At 51.4% G+C, this 26,926-nt stretch overlaps 3 protein-coding genes across 6 annotated transcripts in view; 1 reads left to right on the top strand and 2 right to left on the bottom strand.

Moving 5' to 3' along the window:
- Positions 1-453: 453 nt before the first annotated feature.
- Positions 454-1,919, top strand: DDIT4 (DNA damage inducible transcript 4). The gene is made up of 2 exons (XM_074924271.1): positions 454-580; positions 752-1,919. Exons 1-2 carry the CDS (start codon positions 484-486, stop codon positions 1,225-1,227), a joined length of 573 nt encoding a protein of 190 aa, XP_074780372.1. The 5' UTR covers positions 454-483; the 3' UTR covers positions 1,228-1,919.
- Positions 1,920-6,423: 4,504 nt separating this feature from the next.
- DNAJB12 (DnaJ heat shock protein family (Hsp40) member B12) lies at positions 6,424-24,715 on the bottom strand. 2 transcript variants are annotated; one of them, XM_074924299.1, is made up of 9 exons: positions 24,553-24,715; positions 20,441-20,615; positions 18,950-19,095; positions 15,667-15,852; positions 13,595-13,674; positions 12,328-12,437; positions 9,108-9,280; positions 8,328-8,479; positions 6,424-6,934 (listed from the first exon to the last, which is right to left on the bottom strand). In XM_074924299.1, the coding sequence occupies exons 1-8, from the start codon at positions 24,683-24,685 to the stop codon at positions 8,358-8,360; spliced, it is 1,125 nt and encodes a 374-aa protein (XP_074780400.1). In that variant the 5' UTR covers positions 24,686-24,715; the 3' UTR covers positions 6,424-6,934; positions 8,328-8,357. The 2 variants fall into 2 exon arrangements, with proteins under 2 accessions (XP_074780400.1, XP_074780399.1); XM_074924298.1 differs by having other exon boundaries at positions 8,334-8,479; positions 24,553-24,703.
- A 371-nt stretch (positions 24,716-25,086) lies between these two features.
- The window catches only part of MICU1 (mitochondrial calcium uptake 1), a 111,033-nt gene continuing 109,193 nt past the window's right edge, over positions 25,087-26,926 (bottom strand). For all 3 annotated transcript variants that reach the window (XM_074924400.1, XM_074924397.1, XM_074924401.1), the window contains one exon: positions 25,087-26,004. In XM_074924400.1, the coding sequence (XP_074780501.1) occupies positions 25,844-26,004 (161 nt within the window). In that variant the 3' untranslated portion in view covers positions 25,087-25,843. The remainder of the gene's footprint in view (positions 26,005-26,926) is intronic.

The following is a 26,926-nucleotide window of genomic DNA, read 5'->3' as shown; positions in this document are numbered from 1 at the left end:
CACCCCAGAGCGGGGTCGGGGAGCGGCGGGGAACGGGCACAAACCGCCCCCGGCCCGCGTCCCCCTTCCCGCCGCCGCGCCGCAACGGGCCGGAGGCCCAGCGGGGAGGCCGGGGCGGGGGGTCCCGCCCTGGGGGGGCCCACGCCCCTGCCCTGCGCGGGGGCCGGGCTCTGGGGGGTGCCCGGCGCGGCGAGGCCCGGGCCCTGGGGGGTGAAGCCGGCGGGCGCTGCCGAGAGCGGCGAGCGGGGCGCCCCGGCCCGGCCCGGCCCCTCCTGACGCAACCGCCGCCGCCGTTTGCAGCGGCCGGGCCGGGCGGGGCGGGGCCTCCCGCTGTCACCGGGCAGGAGAGACGCCGCGGACGTGCCCCGCGCTGCCATTGGCGGGCGCTGGGCGGGGGGCGTGGCCTCCCGCGCCGCCCCTATAAAAGGCGCTCGGCCGGCGGCCGGCGGGGCAGAGCGGGGGGCGGCGGCAGCGGGGAGCGCCATGCCCGGGCTGTGGGAGCGGCTGGCGGGCGGCGAGCGGGGCCGCCTGGAGACCTCCGACTGCGAGTCGCTGGGCAGCGCCTCCGGCTCGGAGGGAGGTGAGTGGGCGCCGCCGAGGGGCTGGGAGGTGGCTGAGGGGCCCTGGGAGGGCGTGGGGGGTGCTGTGCCCCAGTTGCCCCAGTTACATCCCCAAGCCGCCGCTCTCGGCGTGTCCCCCCCCAGCCCGCCCCTCTCCGGGTGCTGATCCGCCTGCCGTCCTCTCTCCGCAGATGCCGAGTTTGCCGAAGGGGCCTCCCTGCCGGACCTGGACCTGCTGCACGACCCCGAGGATGAGCTGCTCTGCGCCAACCTGATGGACGTGGTCCAGGCCACGCTGGGCAGGGCCCCGCTGGGCGCCAAGCGCTGCTCCCGGCTCCTCATGCCGGCCCAGCTCCTGGCGCAGGTGAGGACGGAGCTGCTGCGCCTGGCCTGCAGCGAGCCCTGCGGCCTGCGCGGGGCCCTCCTTGACCTCTGCGTGGAGCACGGCAAGGCCTGCCACGACGTGGGGCACATCGCCGTGGACCCTGCCGTGGTGCCCACCTTCCAGCTCACCCTGGTGCTGCGGCTGGACTCCCGCCTCTGGCCCAAGATCCAGGGACTCTTCACCTCGGGGCCAGCTTTCACGCCGCTGAAGCTGAGCACGGGCTTCAGGGTCATCAAGAAGAAGCTGTACAGCTCCGAGCAGCTGCTCATAGAGGAGTGCTGACGGCCGCGCCGGGGCAGCCACTGACCTAAGGGCTTTGGAAGAGCCGCTCAGAGCGCGGCGGCTCCCAGCGGCCGCTGTAGTTTAGGTTAGGCTGGAGTAGGGCTGTAGGTGGAAGTAGTTTGGGCAGGTGGAGGTCCCCGCGGGGCACCCGCCTGTGCCGGGGTGTCCCTGGAGCAGACGGGGCCGCGGGCAGAGGTCGCTTCACACTGTCGATGATTGATTGTGGGATGACTGCGACGACCGCGCTCCAGGACGCGGCAGCGGGGCTGCTGGGGGGCAGATGGTCTCCTCCTGTTGGTTGGTTAATCGTGTTGTTGTTGTACCAAGCATTGTAATCAATGGGGTTTGGGGGGGAGGGGGTGTGTGGGAGTGAGCGATGGATGGGCTGTAGGGCTGGATCAAAGACAAAACCCCACCCCTGGCACCTGGGCGGCTCTGGGTGGGCTGCCAGCATGGGGGGGGTGTCTGGAATCGTGTTGTGTCTTTGATCACGAGAGGGGAGAGTGGTGTGAGAGGGACGTGTGAGGTGACACGGGGATGGAGGGCAGGACCCCTCAGCGTGACACACCGTGGGCGCTTCATTGGTTACAGTTTACACTCATACACTTGATGTTCAAGTGCAAGACTTCCTATGCAATCGTGTCGGGGTGGGTTTTTTTTACTTTTCTAATAAAACTTGTCTTAATTGATAACCTGTTGTCTCCCTGTTGTCACTTTGGTTTGGAGAGGGATGATGCAAGTGCTCCCCGATGATCTGAAATCTGTGCTGGCATCCTGGGGAAGCCTTTCCCTGGCGGGGCAGCCCCTGTGGGGAATGGGGGGGGAATCCTGCTGTGCACACTCCTAATTGCAGGCCACGGGGTTGTGACTCAGGGGGAGCTGAGTCAGGCACCTGAGCCAACCCGTGCCTGGGGATGGGCACCCCCATACCCCAGTGAGGGGCTGCTGCTCCTCCCCTGGGAGCTGTGGGGTGGGGAGTGGGCAGAAAACCAGGAAAACTAGCTAAAAGTGTGAGGGAGGGAGATGGGGAGGGTCACACCTGCTGGGGAGAAGAGCTCCACAGCTCCAAACACACTCTGCAAAAAATGAGACCAATTATCCAAGCCTGCAATTAGAGGCACTTGGAGAAAAGGCTTTCACTAAAGGGTAATTAAGCTGCTTGGCAAATGAAGAGCCCTCGGAAGGTGTGGGGGATAAAACCAGCCTGAAAAAAACTTTTCCATTCAAATGCAAGTTTGTTCTGGCTCAGGCTTCTGGTGTTGGTGGTGTGGTTGGTTTTTTCTTTTTCCTTGTGGACAAACTGACTTTTTGATGACAATTTTCACCGGAGAAGTTGTTTCTGAAACCCACAGCCGGAGTGTTGGGAGCTGAGGTCGCTCACACATGTAAATACCACCTGGGAGCAACCAGGGCAACAAGCAGCACTGGGTGGGTACAGCTGGCAATGTGCCTTTACAAACCCAGACTGTGCAAACGGGGAGATTTTCCCCTAAAATTCTGGGGACTGAGGCGTTTCTCAAAGGGTCACGTGCCAGAGCACCCCCTTCTCATGTGAGAGCCATCCCTGTGCCCGGGTCAGGCACGGCCGTGCCCTGCAGCCTTGGCCAGGAACAAAACCACTGTCAAACTGGCCCAGGAGTCACTGAGCGGGCTGGAAAGGAAACACCAAAGCCAAAGTTTTTTTGGAAAAAAAAAAAAATCACAAAAAATCACTAGAGGAGCAGGTTTTGGCACCGCTGGCACGGGGTGGCAACGGCACACTGCTCCCCAGGCACGGCGAGAGATTTACGGCGCAGTGACGGCAGCAACACCCGTGCCTGGGCTCAGGCTGTGCTGCCACCCTCTGCTGAGGCATATTGTGTCTCGGAGCTATAGATATCTCTCCATAAATACATGTATTTTTATATACCGAGCTCCTAAGCACGCAGAGGGGCTCACCCCATGTCTCGCCGTGCTGCCAGCAGCAGTGTGGCCCCCACTCACCCCCTGCCAGCCCTCCCAAGGGTGGCCGAGGGGCTCTGCATCACATTTTAAAAAATTTTTATTACAAGGAATAATCAAGACTTTGCAGAAAACATACACACCCCCCAAACTCTCAAAAGCAAATTTGCTGGGGGGGGGTGTGCTCCACAAAACCCTCCCTGCGGGGCCACGTGGCCCCTGAAGTGCCCCATGGTCACAGCCCCAGCCACGAGTGGTGGCAGGTGAAGCTTTGCTGCTATTTATAGCAAAATGGCCTTTCTGTGACAAATTTTGGGGGGATGTCAAGGTCCCCAGGTTTGGCAGCTCCCTGGAAGGTGTCTGAAGATTCCATGAAGGCTGTATTTAGCCTCTCCTGGGGTGGGGGGCAGGCAGAGGGATATTTTGGGAGGCGGCCATGGGGCTATTTGTGGCACCAGCATTGGCCCAAGGCTCCTGGGTGCCACCGTGGTAGTGGGGAAAGGGAGAGTCTTGGGGCTTTAGCAGCAATAAGGCAAACAAGGCTTTCAATCCCCAGGTAATGCTAAACTCTCAGGTTTTGCTGCCCCAAATGATGGTGGTGGGAAGTGGGGTTCCCTTTGTACCTACCTGGGGGAGGATGCTCATGGGGCACCTGCCTTCACCTGCTGCCCCAATTAAAACCTTGGGTTAATGAGCCACCGGGTGGAGAAGGAACGAATGGAGAGCCCAGATTGCACCTTTGATGAGCAGGCAGGGACCAGCGCACTGAAACACAGAACACCATCCCCCATCACTCTGGGCTGGGAATGACCAGAAATGCAGCAAAGTTACCCCAAAAACTTGGATGCAGGTGGACCCAACTGCAGAATTAAAAAAAAAAAAAAAAAAAATGGAGCAGGGTTTGTGTTGGTGGCGGGGGGGAGGGGGTTGCCCAGCGGGTGCCTTGCTTCGTGCCGGACTCTCCCGGCCGTGCCGCTGCGGGCGTTGCGAGCGGCCGGCGGGGCTGACTCACCGCCGCTGCCGGGAACGCAGCGCCGAGGGGAAATGGAAGTGATGTGAGCCCTGGCCTCTGAGAGAGGGGAAAAGGGGAAAAAATCCTCCCCAAACCTCCAGCCCTTTGGTACGTGGGGCTGGGGAAGATGAGGAGGAGGGGAGCGCCAGGGTCAAGGTGGGGTCAAGCCTGCTCTGGGTGCTGCAGGAAAAGCCTTTTAGCTGTCCTGGGGAGGGGGGAATTGGGAAAAAGAGACCCATTCGGGAGCATGGGCCCCAAGTCCAACCCCTGGGGGCAGGTGGTGCCCCCCATTTTGGGCCAAGAGCCAAAAGCTTCTGAGCTGCCACCACTGGGAAGTGTCCAAGCTGGCATTTCTGCCTGGGACAAAGGCCGCCTGAGCCTTCCTGCCCGCGGCCTGCCTGCACGGGGACATTAAAATGGGGGTGTTCTGGGGTGAGAATAAAGCATCCCCCAAAAAGAGCTCAGCCAGAGGAGGCCAGAGATGTGGCTAACAGCAGCAGTGCAGTGGGAGGGGAGGAGGGCATGGCCCCCCTCCTGCTGGCACGAGGCATCCTGCTGGGAGCTTCCCAGTGGCCTGTTTGGAGCAAAGGCATCGTGGTCCCCTTGCTTAGTCGGGGAGCACCGCTGCCTCTCCATCACATCTCTCTCCTTCCCCCCCGCAGCCCCGGGGCTCTCTTGCAAAGACACTGAATTTCATTCACCGAACACCCGTGTGGATGCGACGAAGGTGACGTGAAGGAGGAGCGGTAAAGCCAGAGCTGTCTGGGTCACGGAGCTGCAGGACACCAACACAGCTGGAGTCTTTCACGTTATAAACATTTATTTATAGATGTACAATTGTATAATTAATTCTAAATCGAGAGATACAGCCTCTGTGAGCATCCGTTAGGATCTACGCCTTCTCACTCGTTATCATCCATGGGTAACTACTCGAAAAAAACATAATCAGAAGGTTTTGGTGGGCAGGCTCTGGGCAAGGAATGCCATTGTGCAAGACATTCAGCACCTCCTGCAACCGGGATTTTGGTTTAACCCCCCTGCCCGTGATCTCTTCATGTGCCTGTGCCTCTATTAAGAGCTATTTCCAAATGCCATATTTCCACCCAATTCCTTCCAAAGGCGAAGGAATCGCTAAAAAAAAAAAAAAAAAAAAAAAGCCCCTTAAAATGAAGTCCAAGTCATGGTGGCTGTGGGATAAGGCTTGCAGTTAACGGGAGGGCTGATATTTTGCAAAATAAATAAATAGCTGAAGACAGAGCATGTGGATTCCTAATGACAACGAAAGAAACCCACCTTACCTCTCACCTCTTCCAGCCCCTGCCACCCCACCCAGGAGCCACCACACTTTTGATTCATTCCCCCGAGCATGTCAAGGGATAGTTCTCACTGGAAATGTCTTTAGACAAAATGCAGAGTACCAGAAAAAAAAAAAATAAATCCAGTTTATTCCACAGAAGGTAGCTCTGCTCATGCTGGCTTTGCTCCCAACCTCGGGCACCCTCCTGCTGCCTAACGCCAGCCCTGCCCCACGGTGAGCGAGGGAGAGCCGCGCTGCAGAGCTCGGCGGGCTCCGAGGAGAGATGAGGTGCACCCTCCCATCTCCCCCGGCAAAACTTCTTCCAACAGAAGCAATAGAAAGCTCCGTTTCTTGTGAATTAACAGTATTTTACAGGTCTCCTCTAGGAAACTTCAGAGCTAGGGCGTCAAGTCGATGGCTGCGCTGCAAACAGGAGTGCTGGTGGGTGAGGAACCCCAAGTGTAGGACACACAAAAAAACCCCCTCAACAAAGGGAGACGGCTCGTGGAAAGCCCTCTTTACAGAACGAACGCCGCGCGCTGATTACGAGGCAAAATTAAAGCAGACTCTGCGAAAAAAGAAGTTACGTGCACAAATAAACCCAACGACTGATGAGCAAAAACCATCCAGGACAATCCTTCCCGTCACCGAGTGCAACGTCGGGGCTCAGCTGACCCGCCACAGCTTCTGCCAACACTGCAAAAACCACACCACAAATCTGGGCAGTTTCCCCGATTTCCTTTGTTACCCCCTACAGATTTGGAATTTCTTTCATTAAAACCTGAAAGGCAGGTACAGACATCCCAAGCCGCAGGACGCCGCCGTCCTCCAGAAAGCAAAATAAGTAACTGCAAAGTGATTCTGGTTCTAGTGGGTCGGGCAGGACAGCGCTGCAGAGCAAGACACCCTGGGAAGAGACTTCCCACTTCCCCGTTTAACAAACCGGGCAGAAAACAAAATAATTTAATCATCCAACCCCTGCATAGTTTAAAAGTACAACATATATACAGCTATAAATTAATTCTAAATAGATTATATTTTCTTTCTTTTTTAAAGTTTTCTTTTGTCACCAAATTGTCCAATTTCTCTCTCTGTCAGCAGTGACTGGCGCAGTTGTGAAGGGTCTCCTTCAGCTCCACAGCTTCTGCAGTTAGTTTGTGTTATGTCACAACTCTACGTGTCTGTTCTCGGGGTTGTGGGATCCCAGGAGCAACGAGACTGTCGCACGCTAGCGGTGTCAGAAGGGGAGGAGGAAGATGGGCAGTTTGATTTCCTGTCCTAATCGCTGCCCGAGACGTAGGTCGATGGGCGGAGGCAGGCAGAGAGAAGAAAGAGGGCAGTTGTGCGTTGCTAATTCTCCAATTCCATTTTTAAGATAAGGTTTGATTCTTTTAAATATCAAGTCTGTCACTTCGGCTCAGTGCACTTCACCAAAAGTCTTCAGGCATTTCAAGAGTCTGGGAACAAAAGCGGTAGCGGTGTCAGTCTCCAGACAATCGCACGTCACTGTCACCGTACCTCCCCCTTCCTTCCCCCCTGTTACAGGCAGCAGCTGTTTCGGTCGCACCGTTCCAGTCCACGGCGGGCCCTCTGCCTCAGAGCAGCTCTCTTTTTAGACCAGGGGTACAGAGAGGCAATTAAAGAAAAGCAGGCAATTAATGCTGGTCTATCGTGAGGGAAGAGGCGCGGTTATCAAAACAAGAGAGCGGATGTATCAAGGTAAGAACGGTTCCAAAAACAAGATACGCCCCAAAAAAGGCCGAACGTGACCCAGAGGATTTGCTTTAAAAGCCAGACTTTCAGATGTGCTCCCCCTGTGCGAAGGAAAATGAAAGCCATGCAAGAACTCCCCTGCTAAACCCCCTTACTTGTGTCTACAAATCAAGCAGCTACAGGTCCGACATCCGCAAGAAGGCTCTGCAAGCCTAAATGGTGCCTGCACTACTAGACTAGCACTTGGTGCGTCACCTCTGATTTATTTTCTATAGAAACACTTTTTTCATGTAATTCTGTGGTAGGAGGGACCTGTGTGTTTTACAGCCATCCCAGCAGTATCTGGTATGTGATATCGGCCCGGGCAATTAAGCAGAAAAAGGACTCCAAACTCCATGCCAATTTTTTTTCATTGTTTTCACACAGTTCTCCCATGACCCGGCACACCCAGCCTCACACACGCTATCTGGGTTTGCCTTAATTCAAGCTCTCCGACCCCTGAGTCTTCCAGACTCCCCCTCAGCTGCTTCTCCTTTGATTCCCAGTTTAACACAGTAAGTTACTTCTACAGCCTGCTATGAACTCTGGCCATTTGCTTTGTTCTCCTTGAGCGTCACAGGAGGCAACGGGGGGGCAAGGAACATCTGTTTGGTAGGAGTCTGTTCCCTGTCATCATACTGCTTCAAGTGCCAGGGGATAACAGCTTTTTCAGTAAAACAGACAATAAAGCAACCCAAACCAGGTTCATTAAAACGTGGCTGCTGGCTGCCACGGCTGGTAAAAAACTTCCAAGGGGCCTTGGCGCGCGCGTGGCCGCCATATCAAATGTGTGGCTGATGAGACTTCAGCTGAGTCGCCAACACGCCCGGGGCTTTCGCTCTGTTCCTAGAGACCTGACAGTGCCAGAGAAAACAGCGAGCTTGGGGAGAGCCGAGGGTGCCGACATGCAAACTAAACAAAATCAATTTCCCGATTAACAAGTGTATGCTTGATGGCAGGGGGTGCTCCCCCACGCCCCCCCCCCCCGACGTGTGTGCATCCGGAGGAGACTCGTGAAGATCGGTGTCTCAAACAGGGATTTAAGTATGAAAAGCACTATCGTGCCCCGCTGCCAGGGGAAGCGTCACTGGCTCGTACTTAGACCTCTGCTGAGCGGGCAGGCGGTGACTATCCGTGCAGAGAGGCTTGAACGTCTGACAGTCTGCTACAGCTGGGCGTGCCCATCTTCTGTGCTCGCTGGTACAGATCCGAGTCGCCGAAGTAGCGTGCCCGGTACAACAAACCTTCCTCTGCCAAGGGAAAAGTCCAGCGTTAGGGACAGGGTGGGGAAGGAGACCCACCTGCCAGGCCACGACCCACCACAGGCTCTGAGCACCTCCGGTGCTTCAAGGGGAGATGAAGCACAGGATGAAGCTGAGGAAATGCCCTGTGCCCTTTGGGACAGGATGGGTGTAATGTCTGCTGACAGCTCATCCATCCCGGGAGAAGCCTTCAGAACCCGACAGGACCCGCCTCTAGGGCTCATGGAGGACACCCTGGGCAGCAGACTTTCAGACATGGTCCTCCGACAATTAAAAATATCACACAGAGCTACCGGGGGGGCCTCCTGAAAATCAGATGGCTGCAACCTTTCCCCTTCATTGGAAATCAAAGATATCCTACTGACACAGCAGCGGAACCTCTGGGGCACAACTCCTGTCTGACCAGTTCTGCAACAGCATTTAAAAAAACAAAACAAAACAACCCCCCCCACTGGATTTGTCACAAAGTCACGGATAGAAAAAAAAAGTCAACAACACAGGAAATGTGCTCGCACCATGTTAAAGTATAACTTTAGCATAACAGAGCTAAAGACCTTTCCAAAGCCAACCTCATGCAGCAGCCAGGACCCTCTGCTCCTGACCCCACACTACTCACTCTGCTGCTTCTCTTTCCAGCAGTTATTTCGAAGGTTTGCAATGTAGTCGTCCTCTACGCTCCTTTCAACGTTTTTCAGGTTCGTGCCTGTGTATTCATCTGCAAAATTCTCAGATACGTAGTAGCTGACTTTCAAGTGCTCTGTCACTCTCCTGTGTATGTGACCCACAGACCTAGTTCAGGGGGAAGAGGCAGAACAGTGTAGGACACACTTCAAGGGCACAGCAAAAAGCTCCCAGCTCTTTTTACAACATGCAACATGCCATGGTACCAAACCACTGAAATCATACATCACTCCTATGCATCCACAGACACGAAGGTTTGGAAAGGAGAAGCATTTCTTGTGGAAATGAAACACCAACATGGGGAGAGAAAACCTGCCAGGCCTCTAGCTAGGTGGGCAGAGCTCTGAATACAGACATAACTCTGAGGCAGATTGCCCAAGGCCTAAACCCACTTAAAATAAAGCATTCATTAGAATTTTCGGCACTAATTAAATCTCTCTGCAATTTCCTTGCCAACGACACCATCATCTGTTTTTGGCGGCGAGCCCCGGGGATGGCTGAAGCTCGGAGGCTTGTGGGGGGCGAGAGCAGGCAGCGAGGCAGAACGGCGCCTGCGCGGAGGAGCACGGGGCGAGGGCAGTCCCAGCTCCCCAGCAACCCCCCCTCGCTCAGCAAGGCTGCCCGTCGGTCGAACCCAGTCCCCTCTGCTGAGAGATCAGCTAACCCCAAGAGCGTCAGCTTCCTCTGCCACATCACATGCTGCAACGAACACCGTGGCGGCAAGAACAAAATTAGAGCTGCTCTGCACTCGAGCCTGTGCCAACTAGTACAGAAAGTGCTTTCTAGAAGGAAACCTCTTCTTACCCTACCCCCGTGGATTTGCATTTCAGAAAAAGCCGTGTACTTGTTTTCCCCAACGCTCCAGCAAACCTAGAGATACACACTAGGGCGTGTTTGCAAGCTGTAACACAGGACCTGTGCCCAAACCCTGGATTCATCAGGAACAGCTCCATCTGGAGACGTGCCCAAAGTTCCCCATAATAAATACCAGCTGGCTGCTGCATTAAAAGCGAGCCTGATTCTTAAGCCAGGTATAAACATTAACTCATCCGGCTCACCCTTCAGTCTGTTATCAGGGTTTACAGGAGTGATTCAGAGACTCCTGCACATTTCATCAAGGTCCAGCACTCAGGGACGAGTGGTGGGTAACCCCACAGACTGAACAGGACCAAAAAGCTCTCTTGGCATTTTTCAAGAGAAAGGCTAACACATCTCCAGCCACTCTGGAAGAAGCTCAGCTCACTATTTTACCTGTCAAGACAGAGCCCTAAGCTCTCCCAAAGTTCATATTCCTTTTCTGTCTAAAGATGAACTATGGAGGCCAGAAAGCGTGCCCTCAAAAGAGTATTTGAGCTCCAGCAGCAGCTTAAGTTTAAAGCCGGAAAATAAGGGCAGGACCTAGCGCAAGAAAGCTGCCACCTGAAGTGAGACATGCAATTAAATCAGGCAAATTTAATGAGGTGTTATTGAAGAGCAGGGTGACACCGTCAGGCCCACAGCCAGACAGATCTTTCAGCAGAAAGCTGGTTTTCAGAAAAGATTTACAAAGGTAATGGAGCGACAAATGGTTCTTTAGGACTCTCCCTTTCTCAGTGACAGCTTCGCTATCAAGAAATGGCATTAAAATCTCCGCGTGTCACTGAAACCTCACCGGGTTCAAAAGCTTCTCGCCTGCTGCTCGCTGAGTTCAGCGCGGTGAGCTCCAGCTCCCTGCCCAAGGCCAGCCAAGCACAGCATTTCCCTTGACATCAGGCAGCTAAAGGGGCCTGGCTGCCCACACAGGCGAGCGATGGAGCAGCACCGCCTGCCGGCACAGCACTCCCTTTGCTCCTGAGCTAATTTCACTCGCAGTGCCACAGTCGCTCAGGAAGGATGGCGGAGGGCTGGATCAGCCCATTTGCTGCCCTTGTGCAAATCCAAACTTGGAATCGGTTCGCTTGCTGCCACCTGAGCATGCAGAGACAGGGACAGCACAGGGATCAGGGAACTGAGCAGCGCAGAAACACCTGGGGCTCGGGGATGGCTTTTCTCTGAGAGCTGGCGGGGCTGGAAGCAGATCCCTGCCCTCTGCTGAACGTCTTCTCACCCCACAAGCCACCTTTTCACCAGTATAAAACATATATAATGCTTAATTTTATAGTCCTAGTATCAACTGCAGAAATCACATCTCAACACTCTTTAGCCCCTCAGAATAACCCTGAACCGTGCCCTCTTCAAAACCGTTCCACCTTTCGGTTCCAAGCACTAATGTCATAGTCTTTACCTTGGACCCAAAGGCTAAGCTGGGTTTTATAGTATTTAACATGATCGATGGCAAATGTTGTCACCTGTGAAACTAAACAGGGCCCACTGGCTGTAACCCAATCTACCCTCTTTAAATACACATAAGGAACTTCCACAGAAAATACATTAAGCTTTTGTCAAGAATGATGCAAGCAGCCAGAAATCAAGCCTGTTTTCCCACTCTTTGTTGGCACTGCGAAGTGAGTAAGAATAGACTCATTTCATTTGTCAGCCAAGTGAGCTGATTGGGGCATTTCCACAGGATCTAGAGTGAAACAGCTTCACTTTCACATAGTAAATGTCTGGCCATAGCTATCTCATGGCAAGATCAGAGCTCAGAAATAGGGGATTTCTCTGGGAGTGTCTTTTACTCTACAGGAGTGTCCTTCATTCCTTCTTGTCTTCCCCTGCTGCTTTGTACTAGGAATAAGCTGAGGCCTTCATGAAGAACAGACCTGGCTCTTGCTTTTCACACCCCAGTTTAACTCTACACCTCCATTTATTCTGCCTATGGGATCTTGGTGCTGGGCTACAGTCTCTCAAAGTCATTTCATCTGTTCCTTTCTCAGACAGTCACACCCAGCTATGGGTACGGGCTGCAGAAAGTCCCTTTAAAGAACATTCTCCCTCAGGCAAGTGAGCACCCTTCCACACACCTCCCATCTCAAGACCTGTTTGAGAACCAAGAGACCTTTGCTGATGTGTGAGACATCTGGCAGCAAGAGCAATGATGTGATGAGATAAAGCAAAAATAAACCAAAACCAAAGAGGAAAAACAGAAAGTCTAGATTCCTACCCCATCATGCCACCCTGCCCTCCAGAACCCAAACCCCACCCCAGCTGGATAAATTTTAAGAGTAATGGGTACTAACGGCCTCTGGCTCAAACTGTAGGGTGGGCTGGAGACCATCATCTGGCTGAGAGCAGACACGATGATCAGGATGAGGATAGGCATCAGCTGGACAAACAGCCCAAGGCCACCCTGAAGAACAGAAACACACAGTGGAGTGCCACCCGTACACTTGTACAGAAGGATCCCGCAGCACCGCCCTCTCGCCCTCCCTCCCAGCCCTAAGACAACCTACATTCTCCGGCTTTTTGCAGGCGTTCGACTCAGGAGGCACCCCAAAATAACTGGGGGGACCCCAGGCCACAGTTCCCCTCCAGAAACAGCAGTGTGACTCCAAAGGTCCAAACCCACCGCCCCTTCTCCATATGTGACAAAGAGCAGAGGGGACTGGCACGGGAAAGAAACCTTGTCAGTGAATTTCAGAAGCCTCATGTCCATATTTTCTTTTCCTAGAGCATATATGGTTTCTGTCCTGCTTGTGCTAGTGAGTAAAACTGGTTTAATGGAAAGCCTTCCCCACTCTTCAGTGTCAGATGAAATTAATTCCCCCTCTACCTCACCCACTGAGCTCCCGTCAGTTCCAGCAGCAGGGTTCATTTTCTCCTTTAAGCTTGAGAAAAAATATTCAGGAAGTTCTTGTGTTTGTTTTAAAAAAACATAATTGGTTGTCCCCAGAAAATAGTAATCTTCAACATATAACCCTGGTCTCTTAAATAGTAAGTCTATCATTCTCACTTCTCTAGACCAGAGGGCTTGGGAATGCTGGGGATATTACTTAGATTTTCTGTGATGGCAAAACAAAAAATTAGCTCATGCTATAAAGTGTTTTCCTTGGTTAATTAAGCATCACACATTAGAAACAGGCTATCTTCAATGCTGGAATAAAAGGGAGAATGCGTTCAGGTTGGGAGGAGCCACGAGTATCCACGTTATCTGAAAAGTGGATTTACCTTTTGAAATTACAGAATTAAATCAGAAAGGAAATGTTTATTCTGTGGTAAAGACAGCTACAGTTCACTGGTGCTTTCTTATTTCAAGGCAGCACTGTTTCAAGATACACCAGCATTTCCCTCACTGGACAACAGCTACGAGAGTCCCTGGAGAACAACCACCAGTAAATTAAACCACAACTTGGCGTAAATTCTGAAGGCAGCTTGCTTCCCACGACTCCAGCTTTCTGTTCAGGGGGGTGGAAACAAGCAAGACTGTTTCACAAGACCGCCACAGCAACTAGCTCATATCAGAAAAACCTTTAGACTCCCAGTAGCCCCTGCCTGTTCTCCACTTACGTCACCCTGATGTTCTCGTCTGTCCTGCCTCTGATGGTAGGTGTATCGCATCCTGCCGTTGCTGTATACGTGAACGTTACCTACGGGCAAAAGAAAAATGTTACACAAAAAGTCAGAGCGTGTAAGATGGTGCTGGCTGGCCAGGAAGGAACCACAGAAGGTGGTCACGTTCCATGTCAGCCTGAGCAATAGAAACACAACAGAAAAAAGTAGAGCGTGTGCTAACAAACAACAGCAAGCTCAGGAATTTTAACTTTGAACGTTGTCAGAATGGGCTTGATCTGTTTCTTTGGCTCGGGCCACACTCAGCGAAGATAAGGATATGGAGATTGTAAAGGAATCCACGCTGTGCTCCTGTGTCGATCTGATCTGCCATTACCACTGCCCTCAGCTCAGCCGACATCACGCAGCCAGCAGCACGCCGGCCAGTTCAGAGCTGGAGGAAGGACAGGGCTGCTTCCAGTCTGCAGCTGGGGTGTCTCAGTGAAATGGTGATTTGACAGACTTGGGCTATCCTGATCCCTGCCTCCGTCCCAGTGCACGGGCTGCGTGTCTGGGGTTTTGGCCAGCGAGCCACATGGCCACAGCAGCCCCGGACTCCAGCCACTCCATCACACTGTCTTGGTGGAGATGGCTGTAGCTTTAGGACAAAGTGGATATGGGATTCCATAGGAGACCAAGAGAAGAACTGATACAAAAAAATTCTGTTCATCACCTGAAGCCAACACTTACAAAATGAGCTATATAAGCCACAGCTGAAAAAGGAGTATTCCTGAGGTGTACTGAGCAGATACATCTGAAGAAGAACTGGTGGTGGGCACTGAGATCTGTCTACAGGATTTTGTAGGATCACATGGAAATTCAGGTTGGAAGTGACCTCACAAGGTCCAACCACCTGCTGAAAGCAGGGTCAGCCATGTAGAGAGAGTATCTTGTACAGGCCTCCTCACTTCTTTACTTTAAACCAATTATAAGAAGAAATAATTTTGGCCGTTCTTACACCCTAAAAACAGAGTTCTTCCCTGTCTTGCTTTAAATGTCAAAACTACAGCTGAAAAGGGGGACTGGCTGAGAAGGCAGTCCTGAATTCTCCTGGGACAGTGAGGAAAGGAAAAAAAGCCTGAGCTAAAATAGCAACTTGCTGTTTTTACTGGAGCAGCTTTACCTCTCTGACAGGCAGAATATGAATGCTGCAAAAGGCTTCAAGTTGCCTCTGCAAGCACTTGACATCAGTGTGTTAATTCTTACATACCAGATCAGAAAGAGCTACCAGAATAAATCTTCTCAATTGAAACAAAACTATTTATTTTTCCAAGCTGGTCCACAGAGGTCAAATAACCACTGCCTCCACTGCCAGCTAAATATGACTACAGCAGATGTGAGGGAGTCCTCTAAAATACCCTTATCCTTATATTAAATCTGTGCTTTCTTGTTCAGAACTGATCAAGTGAAGGAACGGTCACGTTGTTCCTTCCTGCTACCCAAACCGTGATCAGTACTGTGGATAGACAGGATACAGATTTAATCTTCAATTAAGAGGTTTAAATTATGCTCTAGAAATAACACTTTCCTCTTTTTTTATGGGACACAGTGGAAAGAAGGAAGTGGACACTGATCTCTGAGAAACCACTTCAGCTGCGTGGCAGAGCAGATACAGATCGAGAACGAGGCCCAGGTGTTAACCATAGTTTGTTCTGTTGAGAAGATTCAACTTGAAAAACCAGCAGGCAGAAAAGCCTTCCTCAGAATAGGATTATTTTTACAACTGGCCTTAAAACAAGTCATTTTCTGTTCTAACATCCAACCTCTAACATCTGATGTTGCCAGCATGCAAACAACTACCTGAAGTTGGGAAGAAGTCCAGCTCTGATGGTATTACCGTCGGGATGCTGAGTTCTCCAAGTACCCACCTGAACAATTTAGAAAACTCTAGGTGTTCAGGTCATGTGTGAAGGAGAACTCTCTCCCACCAAACTCAGCAATCCTTGCACGGCCAAATAAATCACTACTGCACTGTTTCTCTGTCAAAAGGATCAGGTTCCATTCAAGAGAATAAGGTTTAACGTGCTTACTAGAAGGAAAACCACCACCAAAAAACATGTTGAAGAGGTCCTCGGGGGAGATGTCTGCCTCAAACCCGCGGTGGAAGTCCGAGTGGCTGTGTCCGTGCCGAGCAGGGTTGAGTTTCTCGTCTCCAAACTGGTCATATTGCTTCCTCTTCTCTGGGTTGCTCAGTACCGCGTACGCGTTACCAATGGCTGAAATATTGACAGTAAGGAAGCGATTAGCTTCTTTCTTCTACAGATAATACATTTAGCCCTGCAAACTGCCAGGATTTGCCTTTCTCATGACACAAACGAAGTTCTTAACCACCCATGTCTTTTCAACAGGCTACTTCAGCGGTGCAGCACTGGTACCCAGCACGCTTCTCTGGCAAACACAGACGGAAGAAAACCACACCTAGAGACTCACTGAAAAAGGCCTTAATTAATTCAAATGAAGGAGTTATGATATGACCAGTATGGATTTAGTATATGTCCCTAGAGAAACCCCCTCAGATGAATGAAACGATGAACTGTGAAGGAAATACTGGTTGTAGAGCAGCCATATGTTTCACTTAATTAAACTTGTTATTCCTTTTGAACAACTAATGCTCAAATCCTGCAGCTGTAAACAACTGTACAGGAAAATAAGATTTTACTTGACAAATTTTATTCAAAAGTGGCACTGAGGGAATTCAGTATCACAGCCTAAAACCAGAACTGCAAAGAATTTAAATAGAGGCTAGATCACTGAAAGAGATTTTCAAATCCCCTGTAACAGCTCGTAAGGGGATGTTGGCCAGAAGTGGTGTCTGTCAGCTATGAACTTCAAAATTTCCAGATGTCAGAGGTAAGGTGTATAATTACAAGGATTGTTAAACAGTGCCTGGGATGGTGGAAATGTACTGAACGAAACCCCTGCCAGTTCCCCAGGTCACTCTCCTTCCAAGTTCAGCACGTTTGAGCCCTTCTACCAGAACATCTGCCTGCCACCCTCCTATTTCTGTACTTTTCTCTCAACAGCTTCCCACATCCCCCTTTTGTCAACGGACCCAAGAACCTCCCTGTGCCAGGAGGCAAATATGTTCATGGCAGTAGTTGTCTGGTGTATAAAAGGCAGGGGCAGAAGTGATAAAAAAGGGAGATAAATGCCCTTCGGAGGAGATTTAACTCCAAGATTTGAGATCTTCCCCGTAGTCAGATCGAGGTGCACGGTTTCTTCTTGGGCTAGATATCTGTAGTATGCTGGATGTAATGTCAATGCACTTGTTTCCTTCTTGGTTATAGTAAGTGCACACAGAGCAAACATTTCTACAACCAGGCAAGGAAGCCAGACCACATGGACTGACTCTCAGTTTTCTTCTTTCAAACTGTGCAGTTAAGCAACGAAAATGGAGTGGTTCAGGGTTTTGTTCATTGTCTGACTTACTGCTGACAAAGCCCAAGAAACATCTCATTCCAAATCAGGATTTCAGCTCCAAGTAACCAGGTTCAACTCTTTTTTCCAACGTCAGCTAAAGGTAGTGATGCAAATCTGCCACAAGGCAGACTGCAGCCAACTGCAACTATGGACTGAGACAAGGTCTCAGGACAAGACGTAACACTTTATCAGCTGTCACTGGGAAGATGAATGCCCAGACTTCAGCTAATACATCAACGTAAGAAAAAATTAACTAAAATCCCCATAGCAGCGCACATTTCCCCCCACCCCCACCCCTTCACCCTCTGGAACCAAACAGCTGGACTTCAGCAAGCCCCGCAAGCTAGGAGCTCAGCTCGGGGGCTGAAGGACGGGGGAGCCAACGAGGCAATGCTTGGAGGAGAGATAACCTGAGAGCAGATAGCTCTGCAGTGGAGGATAAAGGGCACCTTGCTTAACACACGACTTCTGGCACGTAACTCTTGTCAAAGCCTTCAGCAAACATCATTATTTAAGATTACAGGTGAAGAAACCTGCCTTTCGCCACTTAGCAAGGACTGAAGGATAAACTATCGAACAGTGGCTTAGTGCACATGCGGCCTAGATAGATGTCTGCAGAGGTTCAACTCTTTAATCTGGCCTCCATACTAAAACAGGCTCTCCCAAGTAGCTGGGGGTCAGCTCATTATTTGCTAACACCAACACACTTATCTGTTATGGATTTAAGTCTTAAGGGACTTGAGCAAACCTTACATAAGACTTTTACTGCTGAATTCATGTCTACTAGAAGCTTACCCGAATACCGTATCAGTACACTCACACCAGGCTAGCCTTGCTCCCTGCTCCAGAAGTCTCAGGCATTTCACTCCCAAGATGGCCAGAATCAAACCACACAATTTAAATGGCTAAATACGGCAAAACCAGTGCGGTACAGCTGCCAGCAAGAAGTTCTGCATTTAGCTCAATGATAACAATCAAACTTCCACAGCTTGCAAGGGAAAATGGGGTTGTATGTCCCAAGCAATAGCATTTCTTCTGAAAAATTACTCCAGTTTTAAGGTAGCTTATGGCCCAGGAAACATCCCTGCTGTGTTTGTAGAGAGGCCCCGAGCACTGGGCTCTTTGCAGCAGAACAGAAGCTCCTGGTGACCTTTTTTGAGTTCTGGCTGGGCTCAGTTGCGCAGCTGGTGCAGTTCTGCCCTAGAAATTTTCACCTGGGGTTTCTACCCACCACCTCCATCCACAGCCTTTTGCAACAGTCAGGTGCTGAGGGCTGGCTTAGAAACCCAAAGGCTTCCTGGCTGCCTGAAATGCTCAGAGTGTAAGAGTATAAATACCAGTTCTGAAGAAGATGAGTTTCCTGCCCTTGGGCCTGCCCAGCAACGTTTCCCTTGAGTGATTTGTGAACCCAACAGCTGCCTCTGGTGCTGCACAACTTACTGGGATTTGTCAGTAGACAGAGGTGCACCCCAGCACCTGCCCTGTGCTGGACAGCTGCAGGACTCACAGCTTCTCCCTGCTTGGTGAATGCTCCTGCATTTCCCCAAAAAAAGGGTGGTTAAAACCCTGAGGGAATTTCCTCCTGAGCAGCGTGGCAGGTGGCTGGAACAACACACGAGAAGGCTGCTAGGAGAAAGGAAGGAAGGCAGGCTTCTCCTTATCTGATCATCAGAGGTGAATCCTACCTGTGCCAACCTCTGTTTATTATTGTAAGCTTGTAAGTTGTTCATAATAGATCCAGCTCAGAAGAGAGAAAACTTTACAAAGAAGAGCTTTATTTCACACTACATGACTTGTGAGGTTGTTTTTAAGAGTACTTGCTAGCCCAACTCAACACCACTACTGTGATAGTGATAGTTGGGGGCAAATCACAAAGTTGGGAATGTTCATTACCTTTAAATGCCTCTGTAGCCCCTGGCGCATGGTTCTTATCTGGGTGAAACTTCAGTGCAAGTTTCCGGTAAGCCTTTTTCAGGTCCTCATCAGAAGCTTCTCTGTTTACTCCCAGAATTTCATAGTAATCTTTGCATTGCTTTACCCTGTCAGTAGAGAGGGGAGAAAACAGTTTCAGCTGTGAAAACCACTTTTCATTGAATACGTCAGACTCTGCAACATCTCACACATCACAGTTTTGATCAACGTCGTTCAGTGAACTCTGGTTTACTCTTAACTCCTCAGCGAGTGACCCAATTTTTGTCACAGACTCATTCCCACTGTGCCTGCATTATTAGCACACAAACACTCTCACAGAACAAGTCAAGCCAGTAGAGGTAGAAGGGCCTCTCCTAAGGCAATAATATCACCCGTAAAGGAATGCAACTGGCAAACAAGCTTCAGATTCATCATGCTCACGTTTTGAGGCTCTTTGGGAGGGACTACAAATGGCAGGCCAGGATCTGAAAGATAGATGGGCTACTGGCTTTTCCACCCCTCTCCTCATACTCAGTTAATTCACAGACCTAAAAATAACATCAGCTGAATTCTAGAGGAAGAAAGAGGGAGCTGCCCAGGCCTGTGCATGCAGCCCTGTTTGTTTTGGGTACACTCACAGCCCAGCGACGGTTTCTCCTTCTCATGTGACTTTGATGAGACAGAATACACCAGGCTGGGTTTTTGGAGAAAGGGATGATGTAGTCCAATAGCCAGAGCAGCTCTTGCGTAATTCAGACCGTGCCCATAACCTTAAACAAAGTTTACCACATGACTGTGCCTGCAGTTCAGCCCTTCAACTTCCAGTATTTGCAAATGGTAGAAAGGAATCAAGAACAGCTTGAAACAGGGTTTGGAAAACAGGTGACTGGATAAACATGTCCTGGGACTTTCCAGCAGAAGGTTTAGAAGTGTACTGTGGTAACAGGATGAACCATCCTGCGATGGATTTCTACTTTATCAGGCTCTAAGAGAGACCACGAGCAGAATATCATCAGGAGAGATGGGGAAGGCTCTAGACCAAAGCTCGGGGCAGGAGGGTTGCCCACTCAAGCTCTGAGCCATGACTCCCACCTACAGGATCTCAGGAGCACATGGGATTTTTCACAGCATTACTGAGTAACACTAAAGCAAACATGAATGTGAAGTCCACAAGATGAATGCATCCAAAATGCCTCCTTGGACCTCAGCCAGGAAGAGGCCTATGTGCTTACAGTTCTAGCCCTCGTGCATGCCTCTGGGGGAAAATCTCATCCCTGTAGACCCAACCCAGCTGCTTCCCAGGGCTGCCATAGCTATAAATCCTTCTAGTTATGCTTTTAACAGCCAGCCAGTCAAAACCCACTCAATATGGTTCAAAGCTGAAATTTTTATAACACTGTGAAAAACAGACTGGTATCATGTGATAAACTCAAGCAAACTGCGGGCTGAAGCCACGGAGAGCTGTGCACACACCTTTTCACCGCATCCACCTGGTCCTGAGTGTAGCCCTTGGGGGCCTCCCCACCAGCCTCTCCGTTGGCCGATGAGAAGTCTCCGCTCATTTTCTTGAACTGAGGGTTTGTGGACTCCCTGGATTGGGACTGGCCATTGGCCGACTGCTCGTTCTTGTTGAGTGATTCAAGCAGAACTGAAACATGAAAGAGATAAAAAGAAATGAAAAAAAGTAGTTAAGACACTGCCAAGCTCAACCTGCCCTTCCAGCTCTTCCATAAGAGAGACCCCTCTTCATCCCTGCCACTGCTCTAAGACCCCCCCACCCTTCGTCAGAAAGACCCTCCTCACCTTTTCACCCAAGGAACCCCCGAGCTCCTGCTGCTTCTTGCCCAGATGGGAGGGACTACTGCTGAGGATACTGCCTGCTTCTCCCTACACACACAACCTCCACCAAAGCCCCAGGCCTACATAGCTGGACAGGCCGGGAGCCACAGCAGATCACCAAAGCAGTTCATCCTTGCCCTCTTTCCCCACCCCCCGCTCTCCTTAACAGCAAAGCATTTCTACATTTGTTCCTTAGCATATTATAAAGCATGTTATTTTTTCTTTATCTCCTGCCTTTGAGTCTACTGTGCTGGGTAAATTCTGGGACAATGTCATATCTTTAGAGAGCTTAGAAATAATACTGTGGGATGTCAGTCACAGGGGGACACTCCCCTTTCGGGGACAGAGAGGTGCAGCACTGACTGCTGCCAGCACATGATAGGACCTGTAACACATGAGTCAGGAGGGTGCTTTGCTCTCTGGCTCTGTCTTACCTACATATTCAATGTGTGTAGAAGCAGCTGTGAAAACCACCTTCTCTCTCAACTACTGAGAATGAATTGTGTAAATTCAGTTTCCCTTTTCTTAAGAGGAGTGCACATGCGTATCGGGTAAACTGCTGTGGACTATGGCCTCCTCCTTGCAAGGCTCAGGCGCTGCCCTCCATCCTTTTCAGCCAAGAGGGGACAAACATTCAGGCCTGGCCTAACCATACAGCTGCCAACACTGTGAAACCAGTGTTTCCACCCAGAGTCCTCCAAGCACAGAAATATCTTTCCACCATGCATTTCCCTGGCAGCTGGATAGCACCATCTTTTTAAGATTTTTGTCTTTTATGAACTGAATATCAGACTGACCTCTTCACACCTGTAGTTTCTGAAGTTTACATACTGCCTCCCCATTAGAAAGAATAGACAGAATAAGCACACGATTAAAAGCAGACAATGTTATTTACAAAGGCATCAGTAACTTGACGAGCTTGCAGTCCTTTATCCAGAGCCTAGAACTGAGAAGGACGTTTCATCTCCTGCAGATTGCACGTTACAGACCTTGCACTATGGGGGTATCACGTTCTTTATGCAAGTGCAAACAAGGCTTGCAGGCCAAGAGATGAGCCAAGATATCCTATCTGCCCCGCAGAGCTTGTAGGGGCAAGAAAAAAACCACTCGTTAATCCAACAGCCATACAGGCAATTGTTACAGGATGAAGGATAAAAATGACAGAGGGCTAATGAGCAGGAACTCACTGGATGAGCTTCTGAGCTTGGGGGCTTCATAGATTTTGGCTTTCAGAAAAATAAATCCTTCTCTTGCTCATATTTATACCACTAGATTGTTCATAAAATTATAATCCTTGCTTTTGCTCCTTCTAAACTCGGAGCAAACCACCAGGCACTTTTAAAGCTTGTCTCATGACGCTGCCCCTCCACCCACCCCACTCTTGCTGTTCTGGGCTCAGTTCCCTACAGCTTGCCAAGAGATTTTTAGTAGTGTGGTTCCCCAAACCAACCACAGCAGTCCACGTATGGCCACAGCTCAGTCCTGTTTTGCTTTACAGCCCCAGTCCTATTGCTTCTGCATCCCAAAGCCATGCTGGTGCTTTGTGCAGTCATAGCACAGTGCAAATTCATAAACTACTGAAGCAGTGATGGCTAAATTATTTTTCAGTTCTGCCAACTCAGCTCCCTACCAAACATGTGCTTTGCATCACTTTTCCTTGCTTATTAGCCAACATTTCTTCAACTTCTGTTAATTTTCCCAAAACTCCTGCTTAAAGGTGACCAGTGGGACTCTCTATGCCAGTGTGCCTGACTGCATTTACGTAGAAGAAAACTTTTTGCTGAAATCCCCTTGCAAAACCCTTTGCTGATCCTGTGATGACACCTGTAGGATCCAGCCGGGGTCAGAGTTTGAAGCGCCGGCTGCGCAAGGTCCACGTTGCTGAATGTTGCCAAATCCAGTGTAACTCCTAAGAAAGAGATTTCCCAGGGGCACACAAACTACGTAAAGACTCAAGGGCCACCGTGTAACTGTGGGATCTTTGGCAACATTTCCCAACTACAGACCCAAAGCACATGAGTGAGCAACCAGCAGGACATTAAGCAAAGGGTCCCTGGGCGGCAGCTCAGACGTGAAACCAGCAGCTTGGCTGGGTCTGGCCACAAATTAGCATGCTGTATTTAACATTAACCTGCCCTGCTGCCCTCCTTTCCTCGGCTTTTCTCCCCTGTACTCCAGTTCTCTAAGCGTACATATCCCACCTTTTATTCTGGCTGCCCCAGGCCACAGAATTAAGACAAAATGTTACTGCTTTACATTTCAAACTGGTGCTTGCTGTCATCCAGATCTGCTTTTCTGGTGCACGCCCTAGCAGAGTGCCTCAGAGAGCAATCCTTGTCAGGGTGAGCATTGCTGTGTGCTATCCCATGCTTTTTCCTCCAGAAGTCACTTTTCCTACCCAGTAATTTTGCAGAATTAAAAACTCTGAATGGGAAGGACAACCACACTGCACACAGAACAGGCCAATACACTACATTTGAGGGAATGGGAAGAGGCCTGGTGCAACCAAAGAAAGGATTACAGGAAGCCTTGGGCTCTCTACAGGACACACGAGCTGCAAAACACAGCCAAAGAATCAAAACTCAGATAACGTCCATCAGAGCAAAAAAAGGAAAAAAATAAAATAGTATCTACAGCCCTTTGCACAAATTTCTGTAACATAAGAACACATGGAGAAAGAATTGTGTTTGGCCGTTTCTGCAAACCACTTCCCAGTTGCTTTTGTGACGTATTTATTATGTACACCATAAAGCTTCCAGGAAATGAGATCATTCTTCAAAACCCATAAAACTGGCAGCAGGTCTTCAGGAAAGAAGATTATTTTTTATGTGTGCTGAAATGAACTGCAGTAGCCACGCTAAGGTATTTATGTGGGGTGTACGAAACAAGAAGCAACACTTGCTCAAACACGGCCTGTTTGCCTGCCTGCAACCTGCCCAAAACCGCTCCCCAGGGCCAGCGCGGTATCACCCCTGTGGGAGGGATGGAGCTACGGGGCAGTGGAGGGGGAGGAGAGGGGGAGGAGAGGGAGAGGAGAGGGAGAGGAGAGGGAGAGGAGAGGGAGAGGGGAGGGAGAGGGGAGGGAGAGGGGAGGGAGAGGGGAGGGAGAGGGGAGGGAGAGGGGAGGGAGAGGGGAGGGAGAGGGGAGGGAGAGGGGAGGGAGAGGGGAGGGAGAGGGGAGGGAGAGGGGAGGGAGAGGGAGAGAGGGCTGCTTTCTGCAGCCGCACCGAGAACTTCCTTCCCGCCTTGCCGAGCCCCCTCTCTCCCCACAGCGACAACCTCGCAGCGACGCTCCCGCCGGCGGCCGTGACCGCGGCCCCACAGCCCACCCGCGGGTCGGGGGCCCAAGACCAGCGAGGATTTCGGGAGGCACTAAAAGCACCGCGCTCTGCTCCTGGCATCCCTCCCCCGCTCCCCTCTCCGGCCAGAAGCCCTTCCCTCGCCTCAGTCGCTGTGGGGCAGCTCCGGGGAAGGCACACGCCAGCGGGCACGGGTTAGGGCCGCTAACCAGCCGCCCCGGGGACAGCGCTCCCCCCTCCCCGGGCGGCCCCGTCTCCCCCGGGGACACCCACCGAGGGCCGGGCCGGGCCGGGCGGGCGCAGGCCCCGCCGGGAGCGCATGCGCGGGGCGGGTGAGAGGTCACGCGCGGCGGCGGCCGCCCAGGTCCCGCTCCCCCGGCCAGCCCCCGCCCCCGCCTCCTTCCCCCCCGCGCCGCCACCGCCCGCCCGGCCCCCGCCGGTGCTCACCGCGGACCCGCGGCGACGGGTACAGGCGCTGCGCCTTCTCCAGGAAGCGGCGGGCCTTGTCGGGCTGGTTGGCCTTGGCGGCGGCCAGCGCGATGCCGATGCACCGCTCCGCCTCGTCCCTGTTCGACTCCATGGCGGCGGCGGCTGGGGGGAGGGGGGCGCGGTTTGATGGCGTCACGGGGGCGCCCCGATGGCGCCACAGGCGGCGGGGCGGGGCCGGCGAGCCGGGGCAGAGCCTTCGTTTTGCTGCGAAAAAGGGAGGATTTGGGGAAGGCGCAGGAGGGAGAAACGCCCCGGGAGCACCCACGTCCCGCTGCGAACATGGTGCAGAAGCGGTGGCTGCCCCTGGAGCAACCCCGGGGCCGTCCCAAGCCTGGCAGCGGCGCTCAGCGAACACGGCAGCGCCCGGGCGCGCAGCTGGGCTTGGGCTTTCCAGCTCTGGGAAGTTGTAACATTTTTTTTCTCCCCCTTCCCACAGACTCGCCCCTGGCCTTCGGTGAAAACCTGAAGCAAGCAAAAGAGATGAGCCACGAGTCATGTTGTTGTGAGCAACATCTTTACACAATAGTTCACAGAAAGGACAGTGCTCGGTAAATAACATCTTTCAGCCTGTTACTGTTACAGAAGAGCAATTCCCCCCAGAGAGGACCTGCCATTTAAAAAATTAAAATTGGAGACCTCCACCAGCAGGTTGTTTATGGAAGGCAGGATGGGCAGGAGAGCCAGGTGCTCCACCCACTACTTTTAAGTGCTCCTACACCAGAGGCAGCACCTCAGCACAAGCAGCCCCTCCACCATCCCCTCCACAATCTCAGGGGGCACGGAGCATGCTGCCGAGCGAAATCCTGGGGAGCTCTCGGCACTTGACAGCTCCAGCCTCTGCTCATAGGTCCCACTGCTATGATCTATCCAGGAATCCCACAGCTTCTTTTGTAGGAGCAAATCTAAGAATTAAAATTAACTTCATGCCATTTGGTAATAACATTAAATAAAACTGAATTGGGTGCAGCCCCACCAGCTTTCTTGATGCCCAGCTCTGCAGGCAGGGTGTATCATGAAGCAGAGGTGTTGGCAGTAAGAAAAGTCCTTTTTCCTGAGAGAGAGGAATATTAAGGGGCCAGTGGCAAGCAGAAGCTGCAAATACAACAGGCTTTGATTTCTATCTTCGATTTACAAAAGTCTCCTATTATGAACAGCCTGAGCTCGCCAGAGCCTGGTGCCACCCTGAGGTGCCCGCTGCAGCGGTGGTGACAGGGCTGAGAGGGAAGCCGGGCACTCCTCCCCGGCCCTGCTACGGCTTGGGCATGGTGAAATCCCACGCTGTCTCCTGGGCACATTTCCACATTGCCCGCATGAGTCGCGTGAAGCCCATGTCCTTGGGCTTCTCCAAGCCTCTCATAAGGCGCTGCTTCATTATGGCAACAAACTCCTTGTTGCTCAGCTCGCCATTTCCTGTGAGAAGAAAAAAAAAAAAAAAAGCTAAAATTCACCAACTACCTCCCCTCATGCACTAACTTTAAAGGGCAGCAGCCTCAAGTGCCATTTCTTGCAGAGACTGAAATCACGTTTGGCTGCAACCTCCCAAAATATTCCACTGTGCAAGGGCAGCCGAAGCACAGCATTTAAATCCCCACCCTACAGACACTGCCCTGCTTAGCCTGGCACGGCCACGTCTTGCAGGGCCTGGACTGCTGAGGCTTGAAGACAGAAAGGCAAATGCAAGTCAAATGCCCTGGCACCCACAGGAAACTCTTTGCTTTAAGTGATTTAGGAAATGACAGGAGCACAGGGTAACAGAGCACAGATTTTTCTTAATGGAGAAGGGAGGATTCATTTATCTCATGAGGTTACTGAGAATTATATCAAATAAATGTATGTTAAAAATTATTATAGTAAATTGGGGCAAATTTTATTCTGTAGCTGCTTAACTACCAATAAATTAAAACATCTGGGATTTTTATTTAGGGCACTGGTTGATTAGAGGGGACAGCAGCAAGCCACAGCACAACTGACAGCCTGATGCCTGCCTGCTGATGGGCTGATGCCTTCTGCCACGACGCCACGTGTATCCTGTTGCCTGTTTCGCTCCCCTGCCTATGGCAAACAGCTGATAGCTCTGATTTTACCTTCTGGGGAGCAGCACAGGAAAGCAACCCACCTTTGGGCAAAGAAGAAAGATGAGGGACCTCAGCCCTCAAGAAGCAAACCTGCCATTGGTTCCCCAGATCAAAGGAGAGAGAATCTCTCTGGCTGGTATGGGGAACCACATCATTATATTTCATGAAAGAGTTTCTTCATTTGAGAGTGTTTGTGCCTGCCTTATAGCCGAATGCAAATCTGGGCAGCAAAATTCCAACAAACTCTCAGGGGGTGA

Source organism: Athene noctua, chromosome 21, assembly GCF_965140245.1.
Source record: "Athene noctua chromosome 21, bAthNoc1.hap1.1, whole genome shotgun sequence".
NCBI classification, from domain to species: Eukaryota; Metazoa; Chordata; class Aves; order Strigiformes; family Strigidae; genus Athene; species Athene noctua.
This window is presented reverse-complemented; position numbering and strand designations above follow the sequence as displayed.